At 39.4% G+C, this 23,398-nt stretch overlaps 1 protein-coding gene across 1 annotated transcript in view; it reads left to right on the top strand.

The window, feature by feature from the left end:
- Window positions 1-17,920, top strand: part of WASHC5 (WASH complex subunit 5) — a 28,319-nt gene extending 10,399 nt beyond the window's left edge. Inside the window, exons 7-28 of the mRNA XM_009277239.1 lie at window positions 319-432; window positions 1,551-1,722; window positions 2,595-2,722; window positions 3,574-3,703; window positions 4,822-4,934; window positions 5,575-5,741; window positions 6,383-6,458; window positions 7,172-7,282; window positions 7,400-7,540; window positions 9,000-9,080; window positions 9,743-9,844; window positions 10,741-10,920; window positions 11,586-11,710; window positions 12,115-12,277; window positions 13,021-13,123; window positions 13,231-13,310; window positions 14,344-14,447; window positions 14,924-15,053; window positions 15,172-15,268; window positions 15,674-15,827; window positions 16,109-16,196; window positions 17,488-17,920. Of these exons, the coding sequence (XP_009275514.1) occupies window positions 319-432; window positions 1,551-1,722; window positions 2,595-2,722; window positions 3,574-3,703; window positions 4,822-4,934; window positions 5,575-5,741; window positions 6,383-6,458; window positions 7,172-7,282; window positions 7,400-7,540; window positions 9,000-9,080; window positions 9,743-9,844; window positions 10,741-10,920; window positions 11,586-11,710; window positions 12,115-12,277; window positions 13,021-13,123; window positions 13,231-13,310; window positions 14,344-14,447; window positions 14,924-15,053; window positions 15,172-15,268; window positions 15,674-15,827; window positions 16,109-16,196; window positions 17,488-17,544 (2,616 nt within the window). The 3' untranslated portion in view covers window positions 17,545-17,920. The remainder of the gene's footprint in view (window positions 1-318; window positions 433-1,550; window positions 1,723-2,594; window positions 2,723-3,573; window positions 3,704-4,821; window positions 4,935-5,574; window positions 5,742-6,382; window positions 6,459-7,171; window positions 7,283-7,399; window positions 7,541-8,999; window positions 9,081-9,742; window positions 9,845-10,740; window positions 10,921-11,585; window positions 11,711-12,114; window positions 12,278-13,020; window positions 13,124-13,230; window positions 13,311-14,343; window positions 14,448-14,923; window positions 15,054-15,171; window positions 15,269-15,673; window positions 15,828-16,108; window positions 16,197-17,487) is intronic.
- The last annotated feature ends 5,478 nt before the right edge of the window (window positions 17,921-23,398 follow it).

Here is a 23,398-nt window from a genome sequence, read left to right as displayed (position 1 = left end):
CATGGTATGGAATGTCCCTTTGGCCAGTTTGGCTGTGCCCCCTCCCAGCTTCTTGTGCACCTCCAGCCTTCTCAGTCAGTAGAGCATGGGAAACTAAAAAGTCCTTGGCTAGTGTAAGCATCACCTAGCAACAACTAAAACATGGGTGCCTTATCAACTTTGTTCTCATCCTAAATCCAAAACACAGCACTGTACCAGCTACTAGGAAGGAAATTAACTCTATCCCTGCTGAAACCAGGACAATTGCTAAATGAAAAGTATGTATTTTTCTTAATAAAAATGTAAGTGCAGCTTCTTCTTTTCTGCTTCCAATCTTAGGTTATTAGCATTTACATGGGAATCACTGTAAATCTAGCAGAAGCATGGGAACCCTACAAAGCTGCTAAAACTGCCCTCAACTACACGCTGGATCTGTCAAATGTCAAAGAGCAGGTACATAAGCCAGAGTTAAGTATTTTTAGCAAGATTCAAGCTGTGTGGGCATCTCAGGTATATTATATGACATCAATAATGCATGGGTCTTTTTTTCTTGCATACAACTATTTGTATTACATTCAAGTACAATACTTTGAGTACATAACTTTGTACATAACTTTGAGTTAAAAATACTTCGAAGTTTCAAAATCTGGTCTTCACTTCCTCTTGCAGTGTTTGGTTCCCCTAAAAGTTTCAGGGTTGTGGCTTGATCGAATAGGTGCTAGCACTCATTGCCATGTTGTTCAGTATTGGGCTGTCTTAAGCTGACTGTAGTGTTTGATCTTTCATCGATAACAGTTTTAGAAGTTACGCATTTATGCTGACAGTGTGTGGCACTCAGTTTTAAATGGGGCCTCCCAAATTAAATAAACAATTATCTGGAAAAAGCATCTGATTTAAAAGAATGATACTGGCATGTTGTATGATGCAATGCAGTTAGTTCTTTTTATGTGAAATCATTTTTTCCATGCCTAAAAAACAGTGAGTAATATTGAGTTGGTTGATTGTTTGCCCAATCAACAAATCAGTTTTCTGATGATAGCTAAATACCTCCTTAGAATCTGGCCCCAGTGCTCAGGAAAGAACACACAGAAGTGTCTAATTAGGACAACTGTACTATATATTGTCTAGTAAACTTAGGGAATATGAGCAGACGTTTTTCCTTAGTCTTTACGGAAGAAGTTTGCTAAGTAGAACTGACATTTAATTCATAAAAAGTATTTCCATTCTGGAATAGATTTTTGTTGTTGTTCTTTTGCATTAGGCAATAAAATATTAATACCATTTTTTAGGAATGATTTCTAGAGATTACATAAGTGAATATAGGAAGTTTACAAGTCTGCATTTTTGAAACATTATGCTTCCTGTGTAGGCTCTTTGCTTTAAAATTTAGCTTGCATCCTTTGTCATGCAGTTGCAGTGCATGATATTGCCTACTAGTAATGATGATAATTTTTACAGCACTTTTTTGATCTGTGTGCCCTTTAAGTTCTTCAGAAGCCACAGTCACATTGTACATGATGTATTCCATTTGAGGCAAGGATTAGGTTGATGCAAGCTTTGTATATTCTAAGGCAAGCAGATATGCTGCAGTCACTGAGCGAGTGCACACTCAGGTGCAGCAGTTTCTCAAAGAAGGCTGTCTAAGGGAAGAGCTGGTGCTGGACAATATTCCCAAGCTGCTGAATTGCCTGCGAGACTGCAATGTAGCAATCCGCTGGCTGATGCTTCACACTGCAGACACAGGTAAGACATCATGCTTTTATTACAGAGCTGTCAATCCTGCTATACTGGTGCTTCATGTTAACGTCCCAAGGGAGTTCAGTGTGTGCTGCTGTTGAAGTCAGCAGTTTCATCTACTGTTTTCAATAGATTGTTGATCTGTTCTTTTGCTAACAGTCTCCTAAAGTCTTCAGCTGAAACAGCACATGTGCATTTCCTTAATTGTTGCGAGCTAGACACAGGTATAAAAAGTAGTAGAAGAAGTCATGATCCTGTTGAATAATACTCTGCAGAAGAAGAATTTTATCTTTTTCTGCCTTATCACTTAAAGCATCATTCTGAAAGTTTTACCTAGCACCAAAAGGAAAGCAGTAGCCAGCTTCTTAATATCTTAGTAATTAATAGTTTAAAACCAAGGTTTTTATTCTGTTGAACTGAAATTCAACTGAAACTGTTGAATAATGTCTCTGACATGAGTTTGGGTCTGTAAACTTACCTATTTAGACATTCTCTTGGTTGAATGCTTGTGCTGTCTTCGGGGCTTCTTGGCATGTGAGAGGGCTTCTGTTACACCTCCATGTGTTTTCTGTAACTGTTTTGGAAATGTTGATCTCTGGGCTTCTCAGTCAGGTGTACTAAATTCACATTTAGTTTGCAGAAGCCAACAGAAGAGTTTTAAGAAGGCCGAAGCACCACAGAAATCTTAATTATTTCCTATTCTAAGGAAGGGTTGTACAAGGGTGGTGAAACCCATGTAAACGGAGAACAAGTGGGGACTTGCATATCAGAGCAAAATGTTTTTGCTTTCAAGCTATTAAAAAAGAGTCTATTTACAACGATTGAAAAGCTTGGCCAAATTCTGTAACAGTCGAGAAATGTTGTCTTTCCATTTTCAGCTTGTGATCCAAATAACAAACGTCTTCGCCAGATAAAGGATCAAATTCTCACAGACTCAAGGTACAATCCCAGGATCCTTTTCCAGCTTCTTCTGGATACAGCTCAATTTGAATTCATTTTAAAAGAGGTAATGTGCTGCTGCCTTCTTCAGCGTCTTTCCCTGAATGGCAGAACAGAGCTGAAGACTTGAATAGTAGTGGTACATTTACCGCACAGTCCACTTACATAAAGAACGATTATTTTGATTTGTTAACTGTGAGTTTTCTATAGAAGATTACAAACTGCTATTGCCTGGAAGTGACTTTGGCAGTCTTCTCCATAATTGGCAGTTTTCATTCTTACCCAACGTATTTATATTTACTCAGAATTTTGCATGAACATCCTGATAACAGGCATAATAAAATCTGTTGAGTAAGCTGCGTAAGTTTTTATCCTGCCATACTTCTGTTTTTCAGGCTTTTTTTTAAACAGAGACGAAAGCCTGTGTATGTTGAGGATAAGCTGCTAAGAAAACTCTTACACCTATGTATGAAGTTCTGCCGTTTCTAAAAGATTCCCCATTAATGCTCTGGTACTAACCTGGTAGAATATGTAAGAGTATGCTTAACTTCACGTACATGCTTTTTTGAATTGGGTTTCTCTGCATAGGCTGAGATGACTATGTGAAGTATAAGTCAACATTAGAACAGAGTCTTCTAGGATCTCTAAGCTAAAAAAGTTACTGGATATTTTTATAAGTGATTAAAAATCAACAATATCTGCATCACACTGTTTTTTAAAATTCAGTTAATTTATATCACTATGTCCATCACACTGGCTGTATTTCTTAATGTTTTTAATTTTGTATTTAATATTCTGGCAAGATCTTGAAGTTATGTAGTAATCACTGTAAGTCAGTTCCATCTGTTTTCAGTATTTTATCTATTGTAGTATGCCTTCTTGCCAGTTTTGTAAACCAAATGCTTCATTCTTCAATAGATGTTCAAGCAGATGCTGTCAGAAAAACAAACAAAATGGGAGAACTATAAAAAAGAGGGATCTGAAAGGATGACTGAGCTTGCTGACGTCTTCTCAGGAGTTAAACCTCTCACTAGAGTGGAGAAAAATGGTAATTGTTAGAAACTAAACTGTGGGGAAAAAAGTAATTTTATGTTTTATTTCTAAGCTGATACCAAAAGAAAATACATGAGGCTAATACTGATAATAAGAAAAATTTTCATGTCCCTCAGCTGCCACAGAGGTCTCTTACATGCTGTCTTGTTTAGGTTTTCTGCATGTATTCCATATGTAAGCCATATTTAGGTACCTACTATGTAGATGACCATATTTTTAAAAATATTTTGTATCACTTTATTTAGATATGCCAGGTAAGACTACGAAATGCCAGTTCACTTTTCTGTGTATAATGGAGTTCACATTACTGTGCTCTACATACAAAGGAGTGCGAAGATCATGTCCATTAAATATGGGGATGGTTTAACTTCTCCTCTCATTCTTTCCCTAGTTGTAACCTGGATTTCTGTTGTATCAGCATTTTTTCAAACCTTCTTTTACTTCTCATCTGTACTGAGTGGTATTCTCCAAGTTCTCCAAGGACTTAAAAACGTTGAATCTGTACTTCTTTCCAAATTTCTTGCTCTATTTTTTGAAATATCTTTTTTTTTTCCTTGAACTGGTGTAAGAATAAGAATTGTAAATCACTCTCTCATTTGATCAGGAACACTGCATAAAGTGGCAGTGTAAGGGCAACAGTTGTAATCAATCCAAAACAACAAAATTTAGAATACAGGCAATTTTCTCACTTGCTTCCACTTAAGCAGAATTACCTTACTGAAATATTTCCCTTTATCTTTTTGATGTCAGCAAACTTGTAGCTAAAACATAGAAATTGCAACTGCCAGGGCAATTAACATTGTAAAATGGTTCATAAAACACAAATTTGTGATTTAAAGGGCTTTATCATATATATATCTCTCTCTCGTATATAATGCCCATTTGTGTTGGTAGTTGGTTTTTTTAATGTTGTATGTGAAACTTAACCTGAGCATTTGCCACTTTACAAGTCTACATGTTGAGAGACTAGAAACGTAAGAGTAAGATGAAAACTTCTAAAATAATTTCCTACATGTATAGCTTGTTTGTTTGTTTTAACTAGCAAGTTCCCTGTGTCTTTGTTGCTTATCATACATGCAAAGATTTGATTACATTTTTCTTGTTCTTACATAGAAAATCTTCAGGCTTGGTTCAGAGAAATCTCCAAGCAAATAATGTCTCTAAACTATGATGATTCCACTGCAGCAGGCAGAAAAACTGTGCAGCTAATACAGGCACTGGAGGAGGTATGGCAAAGAAATTTTGAGATAAATGACCTCGTCCTTTTGAAAAACAGCATTTGATACACACACACTGACTTCCAATAGATGAGTTACAAAACAGATCTGCATTTTAACAATTGTTTAAGTCTGTAGATCTTTGCAGCTTTATATATACAGTCAGCAGGACTTGCTTATGGACCTTGTGATTGTAAAATAAGAGATACAGTATGAAAAATCATGCCACCTGCAGCTGAGGATTAGTAGGGTTTTTCAAAGAAATGAATTCAGTATTAAACATTATTTGGCAACATTACTCATTTTATTAGAAATTCTGAAAATAAATTCATTTGAAGCTAGAGAGGGTAATTTGAAAGGCAAAATAAAAATATCCATATTTGTTATGTGTACATTTCTTCTCCTTCCAGGGTATAAAAGAATACTCAGTATGGTGTTTCACAGTACATCTCCTCGAGTAACTTTGTGAAATTTATTATTTAACACACTCTAAAGTAGGCCAGGATTTGTTAAGTGTCTTACTGTAATAACATCCTGAAGAAATATGTCAGTTTACTGATTCTATTTGTATTGCTGTCCTTAAAGATGAACAGAAAAAAAAGGGGTTGTTTTATGGGGTTGGTTTGTTTTGTTTGTTTTTTAAATATAGGTCCAAGAGTTTCACCAGCTGGAAACTAACCTGCAAGTTTGCCAGTTTCTGGCTGACACCCGCAAATTTCTCCATCAGATGATCCGAACTATCAACATTAAAGAAGAGGTCTTGATCACCATGCAGATAGTTGGTGATCTTTCTTATGCTTGGCAATTAATTGACAGGTATCTTAGCAGGAGCTTTTTCTTCTAAATCAGTCATCATTCACGAAACTTGTGGGAAATAACATGCATAAATATTATTAATACTATAAATTTTCCAATTTAAAAACAATCTTGAAGCCTTGTTCTTATGAGTTGTTGAGTATATTTAACTGTCACCAACTTGAATAAGAATTAACAGCCATCCTTGTCATTATTGTTAGCTGCAGGTTAAGTGATGCTGTGACTTTTTACTGTCTGTCCTGTTCTAACTATAACAATTCTGTTAAGCTTCTATCTCCAGCCTTTCGTTTAATTAAGTGTTCTCCAAAATACTGGAGTTCCTGTTTCAACCAAAAACAAACAAGGAAAGACAAATGTTAGAGAACTCCTTTTCCATGGTATGATTTTGCTGAGCTGCTACTTCATTACCTTGGCTGTTAACACTCCCTGATGCCCTCTTCTTTTGCCCCACCTACCCCTTTATCTTACAGGTTTTTCCTAGCCAATACCTCTTCAGACCAAAATCCTCCTTTAATGAAGTTCTTTAGTGACCTCCTGTGCCATTTCCAGATTACACTGGTGCTGGTGACATATGATTTAAGAGCTGAAAATAAGAGTTTCAGGGGAAGAAGCTGATTTGTTTTATTTGTTTCCTACCCCAGCTTTACATCTATTATGCAGGAAAGCATAAGAGTCAGTCCATCTATGGTAACTAAACTCAGAGCCACTTTCCTAAAGGTAAGTATGAACAACAGTGAATGTAGTTGAACACTGCAGGTCAACCAGAGCATTTGTTAAATAGGCCTTAGGCTGTGAAGTCACAAAAGAGTCAAAACTTCCTTTTACTAACATTTTCTATATCCAGATTTTTTAGACTGTATTAAATTAACTCAAGGTTAGTTTTAAAGAAAATAAAACCAAGTTATGCATGGTTTTTTATGCAGCCAGATATATTGCTGCTGTTAGGCAAATAAGTCTCATCATCCAGCCTCTACTCATTAGTTATTTGCTGGAGACATTGGTGCATAGATGGGATCCTCTGCGTATGTATCAGAGGAGGCTGAAGGAATTACAAAAGTTATGTTGGCTATGCCCTTTGTCTGTCATGATGAAGATCTGGCATCAGATGAAAGTATTTTCTGTAGAAATAAGAATAGGAAATGGCATGGGGAGGAGTGTAAAATTGCAATGAAAAAAATACCTCGCACAACTGGTAAGATTTTAAAAAAAAAAGGAATAAGAGGAGGTGTAGCATTATAAACTGTTGTGCTTTTTTGACTTAACAATTTTTTTTTTTTCTGTTGGCAAACCTGATGTTGCAACACTGCTCTTTAGGAATAATCTAGTGCTGTGAGTTGTAGTACGTTAAGAGCCTGAGCAAGAGAGTTCAAACATGCAATTTATATTAGAAAAACAGACCTGTGAAGTTAAAATGTTGACTTTATTTCTAGCTTGCTTCTGCTCTTGACTTGCCACTTCTCCGCATCAATCAAGCAAACAGTCCCGATCTTCTCAGTGTATCTCAGTATTATTCTGGTGAATTGGTTTCCTATGTTAGAAAGGTAGGCATTTGAAGAGACGTAATTGTCTTGTTCTCTAATTACTTCTCCTTAACTGAAGATTTATTATTTTTAATGAGAATATACTGACTATGTTTGTTTCTTCTTTCATTTACAAAGGTTCTACAGATAATTCCAGAAAGCATGTTTACATCTCTTCTCAAAATTATAAAGCTTCAGACTCATGATATTGTTGAAGTGCCTACTCGCCTTGATAAGGACAAGCTACGAGATTATGCTCAGCTTGGACCACGATACGAGGTACAGTTAAAATAGGGAATGCTGAAAAAGCATATCTTATAGGTGGCTGACTTCAACCTAAGTTTAAAAAGGTACAGCTCCATAGAGTTGTACTTCAACAATGAAGTTGGATTTGTTGACTGAGTAAGAATTAAAATTGACCAGTGTTATCATGAGTATACCTTAGGTTTCCTGAGGATAGATGAGTAACTTTTGCTCTTCTGTTTGTAAAAGTTTAAACTTTTGCTCTTGTAGAAAAGGGGAGGAAAACTAAATAGGTTTATAAATGAGAGTAAAGATTTTTTGATTTATTTAGGTAGGGCTGGGGGGCGGGGAAACTAAAAACCCAAGTCTGAAATGAAGCTCTCCACATTTGGAACACTTGTTCCAGGAGAAGAAGATTGAAGACTGAATAAGCCAGCAGGGTTGAGCTTTTTGCTGCCCTCAAATGTGAAGACAGGATGGAGGCACGTTGATTTGATCAGCTAAAGCTGCTATTGCTCATTGGCTTTTTGTAGGTTTTTTTTCTGCACTGTTATCAATCTGGAAGAGTGAGCAAACGTTAAAATTATTTGGTTTTAGTTTTAATAGAGGAAGATGAAGAGCAAAAACCTGAGTAGACCAGTAACTTCCCCTCAAAGAGTATCTTTTAGCTCTCCAATTATCAGTTAAGATGCCAGCTTTTTCCATCAGTTTTTGCCAAAGTGCTCACTTGTTAGGAGTTTTATACAAACAGGCTGTGGTCTCGGATTAAGCTGACGTTCAGACCTAAACACTAGGTTTAGACTCCCCCCTTAAACTTTTTAAAGACAGTTTATTTGGGGGGGGGCAGGGATGGAGGAGGAGACAGTATTCAATAATATTTCTTTTATTTTGAGAAGGTAGAGAGGAAATGAATCATCTCACACAAAAGCTTTTCACTTTTGATTTCTGTAGAATTGTAAGTCTGAACTATGTTGTCTCTATTCTATGTTGTAAATGTCTTAAAGGCAAAAGACTGGCTTGCCTGAATTCTGAGCTTAAGTATGCTCACCTAATAATTTAAAACTAAGTGAATGTGCTACTGTATTAAATCAGTGGAAATATTGAAGTGGACTCATTGCTGGCTTTATTATGGAATAACTACTTCAAGCTGTGTCCCTAGCCTGCTCAAAGGGACCAACTTAGAGTTTTGTCCATGATGTTTTGTACGCACATGATATAGCCAGCTAGGTCTTTCCTCCCGTAATCTCTGTAAAGCCTCTGAGAGTTACCTGTTCTTTCCCACTGGTAACATACCTATATTGATCTAATTAAAAGGAAGATCATTATTGTACTATAAGTAAATGTAGAACAAGATATAAAATTGAAAGTATGTCAGCACAAATTACTTTAATCTAAAATAGGAAGCTACCACTGTGAAAGATGTATATCTTTTTAGAGTAATTATTTGAATCTATTGAATCACTTCAATAAATTGTATTTTCTCTTTCTATTAAAGGTTGCCAAGCTAACCCATGCGATTTCAATCTTTACTGAAGGTATCCTCATGATGAAAACTACTTTAGTTGGTATCATCAAGGTAATGTTCCATCATTCCAGTAGGAAAAAGTCATTCAGTAGCAAGTAGCACTTTACCACAGATATTTCAGCACATTAAGCAAGACCTTGAGGAAAGATAAAAAGACAAGAAAAAACAAGTTTGCATACAAATTTTCAAACAGCGACACCTAACTTGGCATTCAGATAAGAACTATATTATTTAAGGTTGTTAAGAACCCACAGTCCTCATTGTAAATAGATTCATCAACCTTAATTGACACTCTTTTTTTTTCCCTACTGGAAAAATGACTGCAAGCTTTTCTGAAGAGCTGTTTCTTCCATTGGCAAAGAGTGCTCTTCCTACATTAAGATACCTCTTTCAGGACCAGGAGCAAGTATTTTTGAAGAAATATACACTTCTTAATACACACTGGCTTCTTAGATGTGTACGACATTCTCAATGGATCATTAACAGAGGTTGAATATGGGAACTACAAACCTTTGCCATTCAAAGGTTTGTTTATTATCTAGTAGAAGTATTTCAATATTTATTCTTTGGACAAGCACAAGTGGGAAAGTGCATCTGTTAGCAGTGCTTTCCAATTTGTCATAAGTATTTAATATCTGTCTTGGTACAAACGAAATCCTTTATATTTTTTTATACCTTTCTGACTTTAAGAAAAAAATGTTTCTTCTACTTAGGTGGACCCAAAACAATTACTAGAGGATGGAATAAGGAAGGAGCTGGTAAAACGGGTAGCCCTAGCTCTTCACAGGGGACTCATCTTTAATCCTAGAGCCAAGGTGTGTAACAGCTTGATTTGATTTTATATTTTTATGTGTCTTGTATTTGCTGGGACCTCTTTTATTATACTACCTTCTAGAAAATAATGCATACTTTTCTGTGCAGATTTCCTTTTTGTAAAGAAGTACACTTTTTTAATTTCTTAAAGATTATTTGGAATGCCTTATTTGATGTTAAAATGAGTTTATAAACTGTGAAGAGTACATAGAATTCAAAAACATATTTTTATTCTATTGCCAAGTGTCCTGCCAATTCTGAGTTCACAGTTCTGTCTTTGTCTGTGATGACTGATGACAACACATGATATGTATAAGCCAGGTAAACATAGAAAGGCAATGACAGAATAAGGAGTGTGACTCCTTATTTTGATCCTGTCCAGATTCTTGAGTCTCCCACATCAATCAATAGTACCACTGAAGCCTAAAATAAACATTAAAAGCAGGAGGAAAAAATATCTAGTAAGAAGAATTACTTCAGGTATCAAACAACCTTTGATAAATTTCTCAGTGTTTATTCAGTTCTGGCTGGAGCATAGTGAAATCCTCTAGAGGTTGCTGTGTAAAGGCATTTAGAAGCCTTTTACATTTTCTTTGTATTCTACCTGTTCACAGTTTTGGTTTTATCCTTTTTTTTTTTTTTTTTTTTTTTTTTTTTTTTTTTTTTTTTTTTTTTTTTTTTTTTTTTTTTTTTTTTTTTTTTTTTTTTTTTTTTTTTTTTTTTTTTTTTTTTTTTTTTTTTTTTTTTTTTTTTTTTTTTTTTTTTTTTTTTTTTTTTTTTTTTTTTTTTTTTTTTTTTTTTTTTTTTTTTTTTTTTTTTTTTTTTTTTTTTTTTTTTTTTTTTTTTTTTTTTTTTTTTTTTTTTTTTTTTTTTTTTTTTTTTTTGCTTTCGTCTGTAGCCAAGTGAACTGATGCCCAAACTGAAAGAAATGGCAGCTACAATGGATGGGTTCCATCGATCATTTGAATATATCCAGGATTATGTCAACATATATGGTTTAAAAATTTGGCAAGAGGAAGTGTCTCGTATTATTAACTACAATGTGGAACAGGAGTGCAATAACTTCTTAAGAACAAAGGTGCTGGTCAAAAACAAGAATGAGTAAAAAGTTGATAGATGTCTTTATATTTGGATGTTAAAGCTTGTGACTGAAGGAGCATATGTACCCCATTGTGCACAGTCCATACTGTTGTAACTTCAACTAAATGTGCTAACTACTGTGTAAAACATCTGCCCCCAGCTTTTTCTGAATGATTTCAGCATCCCCACTGCATTAGTTGTACATAAGAAAAACAAAGTACCCCAAACAGAATATTTTAATATCTCTTGCCAGTGAACAATATCCTTCCTCTCTGTGTCTATTGTTAGCCATGAGAATGCAGGCTTAGAAAGACTGCAGTAGTTACCAGCTCTTTTTGTTGTGATATTTCACAAGTGGTGGAGTGAATAGATCTTAAATTTAGCTAACAAAATGGTGGCTAGTGTTACTGCTGAAAGGAGCAGATGGAATTCTCACCAGGAGTGTAAGTAGTTCTCTCAACCTCCATGCTTATCTTCTGCTTGCTCTTTGTCATAACACTCATCTTTCTCTTTGCTTTATTTTTATAGTGTTCTGCTGTGTGTAATTTACAATATTGTTTTACAGTGTACTACTTTTAAGTTAAACAAAAGGAATAAAATTTCTAAGCAAATTAGAAACATGCAATAGTAACGCTGCAAATTACTGTAAAACTTATTTTTCAGATTCAAGACTGGCAGAGCATATACCAGTCTACTCATATTCCTATACCAAAATTCACACCTGTGGATGAATCTGTAACATTTATTGGTCGGCTTTGTAGAGAAATCCTGAGGATCACAGACCCGAAGTAAGTACTGTGTGTCACGAGCTTGTATTATAGCACCATGCATTGGATTGCTCCAATTCCACCATATACAAACAAAATATACAACAAATCGTTTTTCCTTAGCTGTCATATCACCGTCTTTATCTAAAACCAAATTTACCCAATCCGTCTTGTACATTTTAAATATTAGTCTAGAAAAGTTGTGATTTTTGTCTAAGAAGGAAAACTGCGTTACACAAATAGAGGAGAGAGAAATCAGGGAAGGGTGACAGAACCCTTACAGAGAGAGGAGTAAGTAAACATCACCTGAGATACTTAGAGAGTCTTTCTAATCTCTGCCTGAATAAGATAGCTCATTACTCAGATTATCACAGGAACTGCCTGCAGCTTATTCTGAAGTAGTTGTTTGTTTAATTTTTCCTCAGAATCACGTGTTACATTGACCAAATGAACACCTGGTATGATATTAAAACTCATCAGGAAGTAACCAATAGTCGTCTCTTCTCAGAGATCCAAGATACTTTAGGTACCTTTGGTCTTAATGGTTTAGACAGGCTGCTGTGTTTCATGATTGTAAAGGAACTGCAGGTAATTTTTGAACTTCGGTTTCTCAAGGTCACGATGCTTTTATTGTTTAATAACTTCTAGTGAAATAAAAAAGTCTGTTAATTTTTGAAATGATAAATTGAAATTAAAAGCATTTGAAAAATGTGTGTTCAAACGCAAAGGTAAGAATTTCAGTTACAGATAGAATCGTGAAAGTTGGTACTCTTGAATAAATGTTGCTGTGTAACACCAGGTTATGTGTTACATTAGACGGTGGTTTGCAAGGAATGCCTTTTGAAGGTGTACACTTGGTGTATACTTAAAAGTTGATCTCAGGTCAACTTCTATTTTTCTGTCTAGATATCAACAAAGAATTAGATTGTTTGGGTCTACCGTGATATAAATAAGGTGTCAATTCTATGTAATGACTTTTTCCCTAATACCTCTATGTGAAACCAAGTTTTTTTTTTTCTGAGAAGAATCCAGTCCTAGCCTGGTTAAAGATTTTAAGGAAAATAAGTATTGATGAAGACAGTTCTTCCTCAAAAACTGAATTAATAGTTGTCTACAGTAGGTATTGCATATTGATGAGGGGGATCTGCTAATTGTCCTAAAACTGATTAGCATAACTCAGAAAAGCACAAAGTCTAACTACAGATTTCCTCAACTCTTCATCTGTGGAAATATTCTTTCCCTGCCTTTAAAAAATGTGGCTCTGGTACCACCAAGATTAAGCACAGCATACGTGTGAGGATTTTACTTACTTACTTCTTTCTTTTATTTAGAATTTCCTCAGTATGTTTCAGAAAAATATATTGCGTGACAGGACAGTACAGGATACCTTAAAAGCACTTATGAATGCTGTCAGTCCTCTCAAAGGAATTATGGGTAAGTGCTTACTGGTTAAGATGGAAGAAAGCCATTGTCTTTGTACGCTTGTATTTATTTCTCTTCTTACTTGTTCTTTTTTTAATGCCTCACCCTTCTCTTCTCAGCAAATTCAAACAAGGTTTATTCTGCAGCAATTGCAAAAACTCAGAAGATCTGGACAGCATATTTAGACTCCATAATGAAGGTAGGTTTACATGACTTAGTGATATGCAGAATTCAGTCTAGGCTCTTTGGTTATATACTTTAATTTGCTTATTTTACAATGTTGTATTTTGTTGACGTGGAATTCTGTAGCTTCACAAGTGAAGCAGGCCTGGATTTGCAAGAGCTCATGGGCTTCATTTGTATAGACAGCTCACACTGTACGAAGTGCTTAGCGCTGAGATTCATGTGTAATAGTTTGCCAAAAATGGAGTCTGGCACTAGAGATCTGATCTGGGAAAGACTGAGTTTAGTGCCTAGTAACAGGAGCTCTGAGACTCCCCACAGTGCCTTGTGAACGTAATGTACCTAAGGCTAAAATTGGAGCAGTAGCATTTCCTGAACTTGCCTTGTTCACGCAGAAGGCAGTCTACCGTGCTGAAAATTTAAACAAGCTATCCCATTAACCTATCTCTTTACCTTGTCTTTGTAATGATATTTTGCGACCCGTGTTTTTCAGAGTGCTGTGAATGTTTATGTTACTGAAGAGAAGAAGAAAGGTCAGGGAAGGAAGGGGAAGGTTGACTACAACAAGCCTCTCTGTTGGTTTTTATCCCTGCCATTGCTGACCCTAAGGTCTAGGGAGAGGTGGGGAAAAGAGTACAAGCATTTTCATTGACCAGTGCAAAAAAAGCAAGTGACTGGGGGTTTATACCTGTTACCTTTGTAGTGCCCTTTTCACACTGCCTGTATTTGCCACCATGAACTGTGTGTAAATCTTGAGCGCTGTGAATACTCCTCTCCTTTGACTGCACTGCACAGCTGGGGTCTGTCAGATCCAGCTGCAGGCAGTCTGAATCAGTGCTCTGTTACCAAAATGAGGAAGTAGCTCCAACCAGTATGTATGTCCCTGCTTTGGGCAGCCCTGCAGAGGCTGTTAGGTGTAGTGAGGACTTTGTGTAATCTATTTAATGGTAAATTGTTACTCATTAAGTTTTTCTGTAGTTTGACTTTACTCTTCCTTGGTTGCATTCAGTATAACACCCCACCCTTTTTTTGTTTGTTTGTTTCAACAGGTTGGTCAGATGCAGATTTTAAGACGACAGATTACCAATGAATTAAATTATTCCTGCAGGTTTGACTCCAAGCATTTGGCTGCTGCTTTGGAAAATCTCAATAAGTAAGAAGCAAAATGTACCAAAGAGCTGCATGTATCACTGTGATGTAATTATTAGCAGCTCAGCAATCCTGAAAATCTAAATTACGGCAAAGTATGGAATCTGATTGTATTCAGGTTTTTGTTGATGAATATTTGAATTTGAACCCAACAAAAACATTAAAAGTAAATAACTTGGCAAGTAATTTGTATGAACATGCTAGTGGACAACGCAGCTTCTAATTGCGTTTGGTCATACCTGGATTTGAGGTCATATTTGGATGAGAAGTAAAAACAGTGACAATGTGTGGTGCTGATTTTGAAACAAATATGATGTTTGTAAAAAGATATTCCAAAAAAGGTGGTTTACTCTTGCTTTTAACCATTTACAGGTTTTGTGTCTTTGAAGTTTTTAAATTAATATGACGTGGCATCGTGTAAGGTTTATTTAGGGATAATTTAAATAAGTATTTAAGATAATCAACTTATTTTCCTTTTAGAGCAATACTGGCTGACATTGAAGCACATTATCAGAACCCATCACTGCCTTACCCTAAAGAAGACAACACTCTTTTGTATGAAATCACAGCTTATCTGGAAGCAGCTGGCATTCACAATCCATTAAATAAGGTCAGGCTTACATTCCGGTGCTTGGTACAGTTTGCTTTTTCTATTTTATTGATTATTAACTGAGAAAAAAATTAATATGTGGAAGAACTGTGTTCCTCTTTTTTTTTCCCCTCCTCAGATCTACATAACAACAAAACGTCTGCCATATTTTCCCACTGTCAACTTCCTGTTTCTCATTTCCCAGTTTCCGAAACTTCAGTACAACAGAAATTTAGGTATTGTATAAGTTGTTGCTTGTCTAAATCTAATGAAAACCTATGTGAAATTATCTGTAGAGAAGATAGTAAAATCATCTGCATAGAAAATACTCGATTTCTGACTTCAGTCCATCGTGTCCAGGCAGGCTTGTTATAATATTGAAGCCAAATATAATAGAGTAGGAAACAGAATCCAAACTCCTGACTTTCTCATTCCATCCTATCTCTTAGTTAATATCTTTAAGCCATTTGCTATGGAGGAAATGCAGTTGTTACATTAGTTTTTAGTTTTTATGTGTGGGCAAGCAGAAGGGGAGGCACAGCAAAACAACTCATGAGAGTATATTATCGAAGTTTGCCTCTGCTATAAATAATATGTTCTGGTTTATAAACGTGTTGTTTTGGGGTTTTTTTTCTGTGCAGGAGTGGTGTGCAAGCGGCCAGCTGATCAAATTGACTGGCTTCCTTTAGTTCTGGGACTCCTTACCCTGTTGAAACAGTTTCACTCAAGATACACAGAACAATTTCTGGCTCTGATTGGTCAGTTTATTCGTTCAACGATGGAACAGTGCACAAGGTATCCATGTTTTACTTTTTCCCTAAGTATCACCTCTGTGAAAAGGGCTTCAGTCATATTATCACTGCTTTTTCAGTATGTTTTTCTAGCAGAGTATATTTGACATAATAATAACAATATATTTGACTAAATATAAGATTAAAATACTATTTCTTTTTTTAATGGAATCACATGGTACCTAGTGGAAACGGTGTTATTTGAAGGCTGGCATTTTCATGTAATTTTATCTAAATAACTGATTGGCTAGTAGGAGCATGATCTTCATGGTGGTTTAATTTTAGCCAGAAGATACCAGAAATGCCTGCTGATGTAGTGGGTGCCCTCATGTTCCTGGAAGATTACATTCGCTACACAAAGCTACCAAGAAAGGTAAGAAGGAATTCCATGTCTCCCGTACGTAGCACTGAGCAGGAGCCCTGTTCAGATGAGCTAAATCTTGGTTTATGCAGTGGTTACGTACTAGCAGTTTGATCACACGTATCTACTCTGGAACATGGCATCATCTGTAAACAAATATCCAAAATAATGGACTCGTTAACCTTGTCCAAAAAGCAGTATTGACCCTTTTCAGATGTTCTGTAAAAGATTGCCAGAAAGAAATACAGATGGAAAATCTGTTACCTGATAGGAATGGGTCATAATGAATTCTTTTACCCTGTACAAACTACGAATTGCGTTGCTTGCATACTTTGTGTAACTATTCCTATGCTAGCCCTATATGTAGTATCCTTATGGAAAAACTATTTTCTAGAAAATACAGAGGGGATACAAAATACAGAAAGGATTTCAACTTTGTGCAGATTTAAGAAGAGCCTGTTCCATTTAATCTTCACAGAATGTGTACATTGCTGGGGGGCTTTTGGGAAGGAAAGAAATAAAATAGAAGTTCTGAGATGTTGCAGAATTAATAATAAAATTAGCAGTATTCTAAATGCAGGGCAAAAAGCTAATTAGCAAGTCTAAATTTTGGTGAAACACCATCTCCAATCCTTGATTTCCTTCCCTTCCCTTCCTGCCAAAGCATGGCTTCCCAGGCAGCTTCTTTATTTCACATGCAAGGGAAGTTCTGAAAGTCTGGGCCTGTGGAGAGACTTTATTTTGGGATTAAATGCAACTTAACTGCATTTGAAGATGATATATTATTTATACATGGTATTAAAAATAAGTCATTATCCTATTTGCTATGGGCTGTGCCTCAATGATTCTTGAATAAGCCATTTCCCAGCTAATACTCGCAACTAAAAGAGAGAGATTCTTCCAGTTTCTCTCTTCTTCCCAGCCTGCAGTGCAATGTAGTAGAAAGTCCCCGTGTCAGTCTTGCAGCTGATGTATCTGGTACCTGTGCCAGCCTCCACTTCAGCCTGGTGCTATGTGGAGAAACGGCAGAGAGGGTGTCAGTGTTCCTCCAGTCTTACACCGTACCTATGGTGCCGCAATTCCTCACGCCTAGGGCTTGCCTTACCTGCCTGAGATGGTGTTCCTTCCTTTCTCTGTGCACCAAGCAAGAACACATCCAGGAACACATCCTAAAGACAGGGTGGTTCAGGTCAATAGTGTTGTGTGCTCGATTCATAGATTAGGCATGCTTGTTAATGGACGGATAGAGCATACAAATGAATAATGAAGAAAATACCTAACTGTGCCTGCCTGTTTACTTTAGGTTGTTGAAGCACATGTGCCTAGCTTCATTTTTGATGAATTCAGAACTGTTCTATGAGTATGGAGAAAGGACCAAGTCTTTCCCCCAAACCTGAAACAGGGAGTTGGGGACTGAGGATGAGACGAGTACAGCTTTTCAGAACTGTGTCTTTTCTGTGCTTTAAGGCAGTGCCTACAACTGTCTCTATGAAATGTAACCATCAGCACTAGTCTATATAATTAACACTTGTTTAAATCTTGGCATGATACGCAATTCGTATCTCATCCAAACAGTGTACATTTTGTACTGCACATTATAAATGCTGTATGTAATTGTTTATGTGTAAATCATTTAGTTTTTTGTTCTGAAGAACTATTTGTGGAAGTTTGACTTTTGTATCACAGATGAACAATGAAATTGGAAATAAAGGTGTTGGATAGTTTGCCAGGACTGATGATTCCAAAGTGTCCTGTTAATTTTCCTGTTAAAAGAACCATTAGTGAGAATGAATATACAGTGAAAAGAGGTTTGGTGTCTGCCTCTGTACTACAAAAAGTTAATTTTCCTCTATAGAGGACAGAAAAACAATTAAATAGCCATAGCTGAAAAGTCCTGTCATGCTATTTAAAGGCACAAATATTTCTTCCAGTGCAACTGTAACATGACTAATGTTGGGAGTGAGGTGTTTATTCAGGTAACTTTCAGACTTGGTATGGAACGTTTTACACCTGGCATAATTTTCTTGCTAGGGGCTGCTGTGGGAAAGTCAGTGGGGGATGTTACTCTATCACTAGGAGAGCTTGGTGATTATCAGACTGGAAAAGAGGAGACATGCAACAGCTGAAGGGAAAGGTTACTCAGAAAGAGGCATTTATGGCACTAAGACAGGCTGGAGTGGCTAGATGGCAAATCGACTCCTTGTTTAAGAAAGGAAGAGCAAAGAAGAAGGGGTAAAGGGAAGTGCGAAGCCCCAGGACACTAGCCCTATCTGCGTCGCCCTCTGTCTGCAGTGAAGATGCGTCTTCTTCACCTGCCCCTAAATACCCCAACCTTTTTCCCTGGAAACAAGAACAGGGACTGTGCAGTACCCCTCCGCTACGGCTGATGAAGGGATCTGGCCAGGGAGACGGCTGCCCACCCCTTCCATTTGTACTACATTGGAGCCAGCATAATAAATAACAGGTTAGGGCCCTGCTGGTCACCGCTGCAGAAGCAGCCCTAATTCATAGAAATCAGTCCCGTTACCACAAGAATAAATAGATGAATAGTAATGAATTTGGGAGGGGGGAAGGATTGGATCAAGAAGATTTTGTAATCCTGCAACTAGCAGGGTACCCACAGTTTTTGGATCAAGTGAGGATTATGAGAGTGCCTGAACATATCACAGGGCACAATCTGTTAACAGATCATCCCCTACTAGGGGAAAATACTCCTGGTGCCTGACCAGCTTGGACCCCGGAGCTTGTGGCAGGGAGGACTGCGGCTCCCACCATTGTGCTGATCCCTCCACCCAGCCTATAGCCTTCAAACAGCACCGGCTGCTGCCTCAGGGATACCTGGCAGGGAGGACTGCGTCTCCCCACCATTGTGCTGATCCCTCCACCCAGCCTTCAAACAGCACCAGCTGCTGCCTCAGGGATACGTGCACAGCCCCACGATTTGTCACGGGGTTGTGGCTCAGCCCTTGGAGGAGTGCAACCTGTCCCCAGTGTGTCACCCGCTCCATTACGTTGATGACATCCTGCTGAGTGGACCTACCCCCAGCAGGAGGTCAGGGAGGCACTGAGCGGTGTCATGGGCACCGTGCGAGGGCATGGTTGGGAAATTAGTATGAGGACCAGCAAATGAAGTACAATTTTTAGGCATCATCTGGCCAGGGCCCTGCCAGATTATGGAAACAAACAAAACTTCATACAGCTGAGCCCCAAAACAAGGTTGATGTGCAGCACTTTGTAGGATTACTGGGGTACTGGCGCCAGTTTATCCCGCACTAAGCACAGGTTTTAAGGCCCCTGTATAATGCAGTGAGAAAGAGGAAACAGTTCGTATGGGGGAAAGATGAAAAAAGCTTTCAAGCAAGCCCAGCACACTGTCTGCCCTGTGGTTGCGCTGGGACCTAAGGAGCCTTGCAGACCTTTTGAACTGGATGTCCTCATTTCGGGAGATGATCTTGCACATTGGAGTTTGAGGCTAAAAGGTGAAGGAAGGCTGCTACGCCCTGCCTGGGCTCAGGCAGCCCCGCCACACGCACAGACACACACACGCCCCACCCCCAGCAAAATATGTCGAGGGGTGAGGCAGTGGAAGGATGCTGCCGGTCATCCTGCCAAGCAAAGCTTACTCAGTAAGGCAGGGGTTAGCAGCCAGTATGCAGAACTAATGGCCATGCTCTCGATATTAGAAGAGACCCCCCACCACCACTCCTGAGTTACATACTGCCTTCTGGGTAGTATATAAGGCATTAACTGCATGGGTTAGTGGTACGTGGACAGCTGGACAATACACAGGGAACCATGGTGGGGCGTCAGGATTTATGGAAGCCCTTAACCCAGAAATGTGAATTTACACCTGTGGGTTTGACATGCTGATGCTCATGTCACCCGGGGTGGCGGGGAAGCGAGGAGCACAATGCCACAGCTGATCAATCAGGTCAAATTCATGGTGCTACTTCCTGATACCCCATCCCCTGATGTTCTGCCGCCCAGTGATGAAGCTCTCACTAAGCGGGCCCACAAAAAAATTTGGCACCTGGGTGTCGATGGCATCTACAGATGGATTCAAAGCCAGGGCATCCCACGTACCCAGATGCTGCTCAGGAGCCAGTGCAGCGGGGTGCTGTCTGTAAGTTACTGAATGCTAAGGTTCCTTAGCAGCCTTATGGGCAGCTCCGATGAGGGCAGGCAAGCAGCCGGAGGCTGAATGGCTTCGTGCAATGGTAGCACCTCAAGGACGGACAACACTATGCTCACACTCAGCTGGCTTCAGGTCCCCGAAATTAACATTAATTTTTATTGGCTTTTTATTACATTTGTAAATTAAATTCTAGAACACTGTGAGCAGACTGGCACAGCTGCACTCCTATTTCTCAGTGCTTTTGCATGTAAAAGATTGAAAGCCTCAGGAGAAAAACTGCTAGAAAAAGAAACAGGACTGAACTCTTTGATGGTTTCCTGTTCAGCTGATGCCTGTCCATTCTTCGCAGTGCTGGGCTGTACCCTTCTTGTCTCCATTGCTTTGAAATTAAGTCAGAAGTCCCCCATCGGGACTGTCCAGTCCACCCTCCTGCCCCGAGCAGGGCAGCCAGCACAGGGTGCTCAGGGTCAAGGCTGGTCGGGTTTTGAGTATCTCCAGGGATGGAGACTCCACAACCTCTCTGGGTGACCTGCTCCAGTGTTGGACCACCCGAACAGTGAAAAAAGCTTTTTCTTATATTTAAATGGAATTTCCTGTGTCTCAGTTCATGACCATTGCCTCTTGCCCTGTCACTGGGCACCACTCAGAAGACTCTGGCTCCATCTTCTTTATTCCCTCCATCCATCAGATGTTTATCCACAGAATAAGACCCCCCAGGCCTTCTCTCCTCCAGGCTGAGCAGTCCCAGCTCTGTCAGCCTTTCCTTGTATGACAGATGCCCCAAACGATTAATCATCTTCATGGCCCTTCACTCCAGTACGTCCATAGAGTACATCCGTCTTGTACGGGGGAGCCCAGCACTGGACACAGCGCCCACATGTCTCACCAGGGCTGAGCAGAGGGAGGGACAACCTCCCTCCGTCCGGTGGCAACGCTCTGCCTGATGCAGCCCAGGAGGCTGGTGGCCACCACTGCAGGAGTGAACTGGTGTCCCACAGGATCCCAGGGCCTTTTCTGCCAAGTTGTTTTCCAGCAGTCGTTCTGGTGCCTGGGGTCATCCCTCCCCAGGTGCTGGGTTTCACGCTTCCCTTTGCTGAACTTCATGAACTTTCTGTCGGCCCATTTCTCCAGCCTGTCCAGGTCCCCCTGAATGGCAGCACAACCCTCTGCTGTGTCAGCCGCTCCTCACGGTTTTGTATCACCTGCAAACATGCTGAGGGTCCATTGCCCAGGTCATTAATGAAGATACTAAACAGTACTGGCCCCAGTATCAACCCCTGGGGTACACCACCATGGACTGGCCTCCAGCTGGACATTGTGCCGCTGATCACAGCCCCCTGGGCCCAGCTGTTCAGCCCATTGGTTAAGTTTGATTTTCCCTCCATAAATCGATGATGACTACTCCCAGTCACCTTCTTGTCCTTTTCATGTTTGGGAACGGTTTCCAGGTCTATTTGCTCCATCACCTTCCCAGGCATCGCGGTGAGGCTGGCCATCCCGCAGCTTCCCTCATCCTCCTCCTTGCTGCTCCTGAAGACAGGAGTGATGTTTGCTGTTGTCCAAGCCCCAGAATCACAACCACTGTTCACAGAGAACTCAGAGTGGCCTCACGCTGACAGCTGCCAGCTCCCCCAGCACCTGGGGTGCATCATGCCAGCTCCCATGGACTTGTGTACACCCACGTTGTTTAAACGTTCCCCGACCTGGTCCTCCTCTGCTGAGGGACTGAGTACTGCTCTGGGGGTTCAGCGCCGCCAAGTGTTGTTGTTTCACCTATTCCCAACTCAACCTTTGCAAAAGCTGAACCTGTGTCACAGTAACTTGGCTTTCAGGGGGAAGGATTTTAACTCCTGCCTTCTGCACCAGCAGCTGGCTTTGTTAGGAGTACAGCCCTTCCCTCTCCAGCAGGCAGAGGCTTGCCCAACGCCCATCTCCCTGCCCACGCAAGAGTTTTGGCGTGTTCGTGCCAGCCGAGATACAGCGTAGGCTTCCTCACCGGCAGCCAGTGCCCTCCTGGCCTCCACGTCTCCCTCCAGGTGTGACGGATGCACCCGCTCTGAGCGAGTGAACAGCACTGTGGTTCAGGCACCACCGACAAGAAGGCCTGACCGAAATCAGCCCTGCTGTGCAAACCTTGAGAATTGTGCCGGGCCGCATCTTCTCGGGAACTAAGGAGTCTGGGCCACATCTGATCAGGAGCTAAGAGTATCAGCCCGAGCTGAGACTAGACATAATTAAAACTGCTACAGCTGCACTCCCGCACATACACCAGAGGGGGGGTTGACTACAAGTCAATCACTTCACACTATAAAAATTTGTAGCCCCTCCGAGCCCGTTGAGCTCTCCTGCCCGGCAGCGGGCTGCACGGTGGTGATCTCCCCTTGAGCAGGGACGCCTCTCAACGTTACTCCTTGAGGCTGAGAGACCCCTTACCCGGCATCTGATAGCTATAACGAGGTAAGCGACATTTTACATTGGGCCTAAAGGTATATTGTATGCTAGCAAAATTTATATATCCAGCTATTATTAGAACTGTGGTAAGTAGTAGAGTGTTTGACTGCTGTCTGATCACCGTCTAAATCATCATTTAAATCATCATCAAATCACTGTTTAACTAACATTCAATTATTGCTTAATCACCATTTGATTACCATTTGATCTTCATTCAATCATCAATTAATTACCATTTGATCATTGTTTGATCATTAATAAAACCTTTTTAGTTAACCTCATAACGATGACTTCTCTTAATAATTAACCTGTGACACCAGATAAGCAAATGGAGATGTACAGCAGGAGAAAGAGGGAACACAATGGTAAGATTGCAGAAAAAAAAAAAGGATAGGCTGAAATGGGGGAGGAGGGGAGTAGGTGTCCAGCTTTAATAACCTGAAGCCTTTAACGTCTAGCCCACGCTATAACCACGTACTCCTATTTTAGTGGGTAGGAAAGCCAAGAGCAACAGAGGAAGAATACAAACTGGTGTCAAACTATTTTTTCCCTATTTGAATTTATTTTTAAGCTTTTCCTTTAGAAAGCTCTAAACTTTCCCAGAACAAATGCAAATATCCTGTCCCCA

This window comes from Aptenodytes forsteri, unplaced genomic scaffold (assembly GCF_000699145.1).
Source record: "Aptenodytes forsteri isolate BGI_AS27 unplaced genomic scaffold, ASM69914v1 Scaffold49, whole genome shotgun sequence".
NCBI classification, from domain to species: domain Eukaryota; kingdom Metazoa; phylum Chordata; class Aves; order Sphenisciformes; family Spheniscidae; genus Aptenodytes; species Aptenodytes forsteri.
This window is presented reverse-complemented; position numbering and strand designations above follow the sequence as displayed.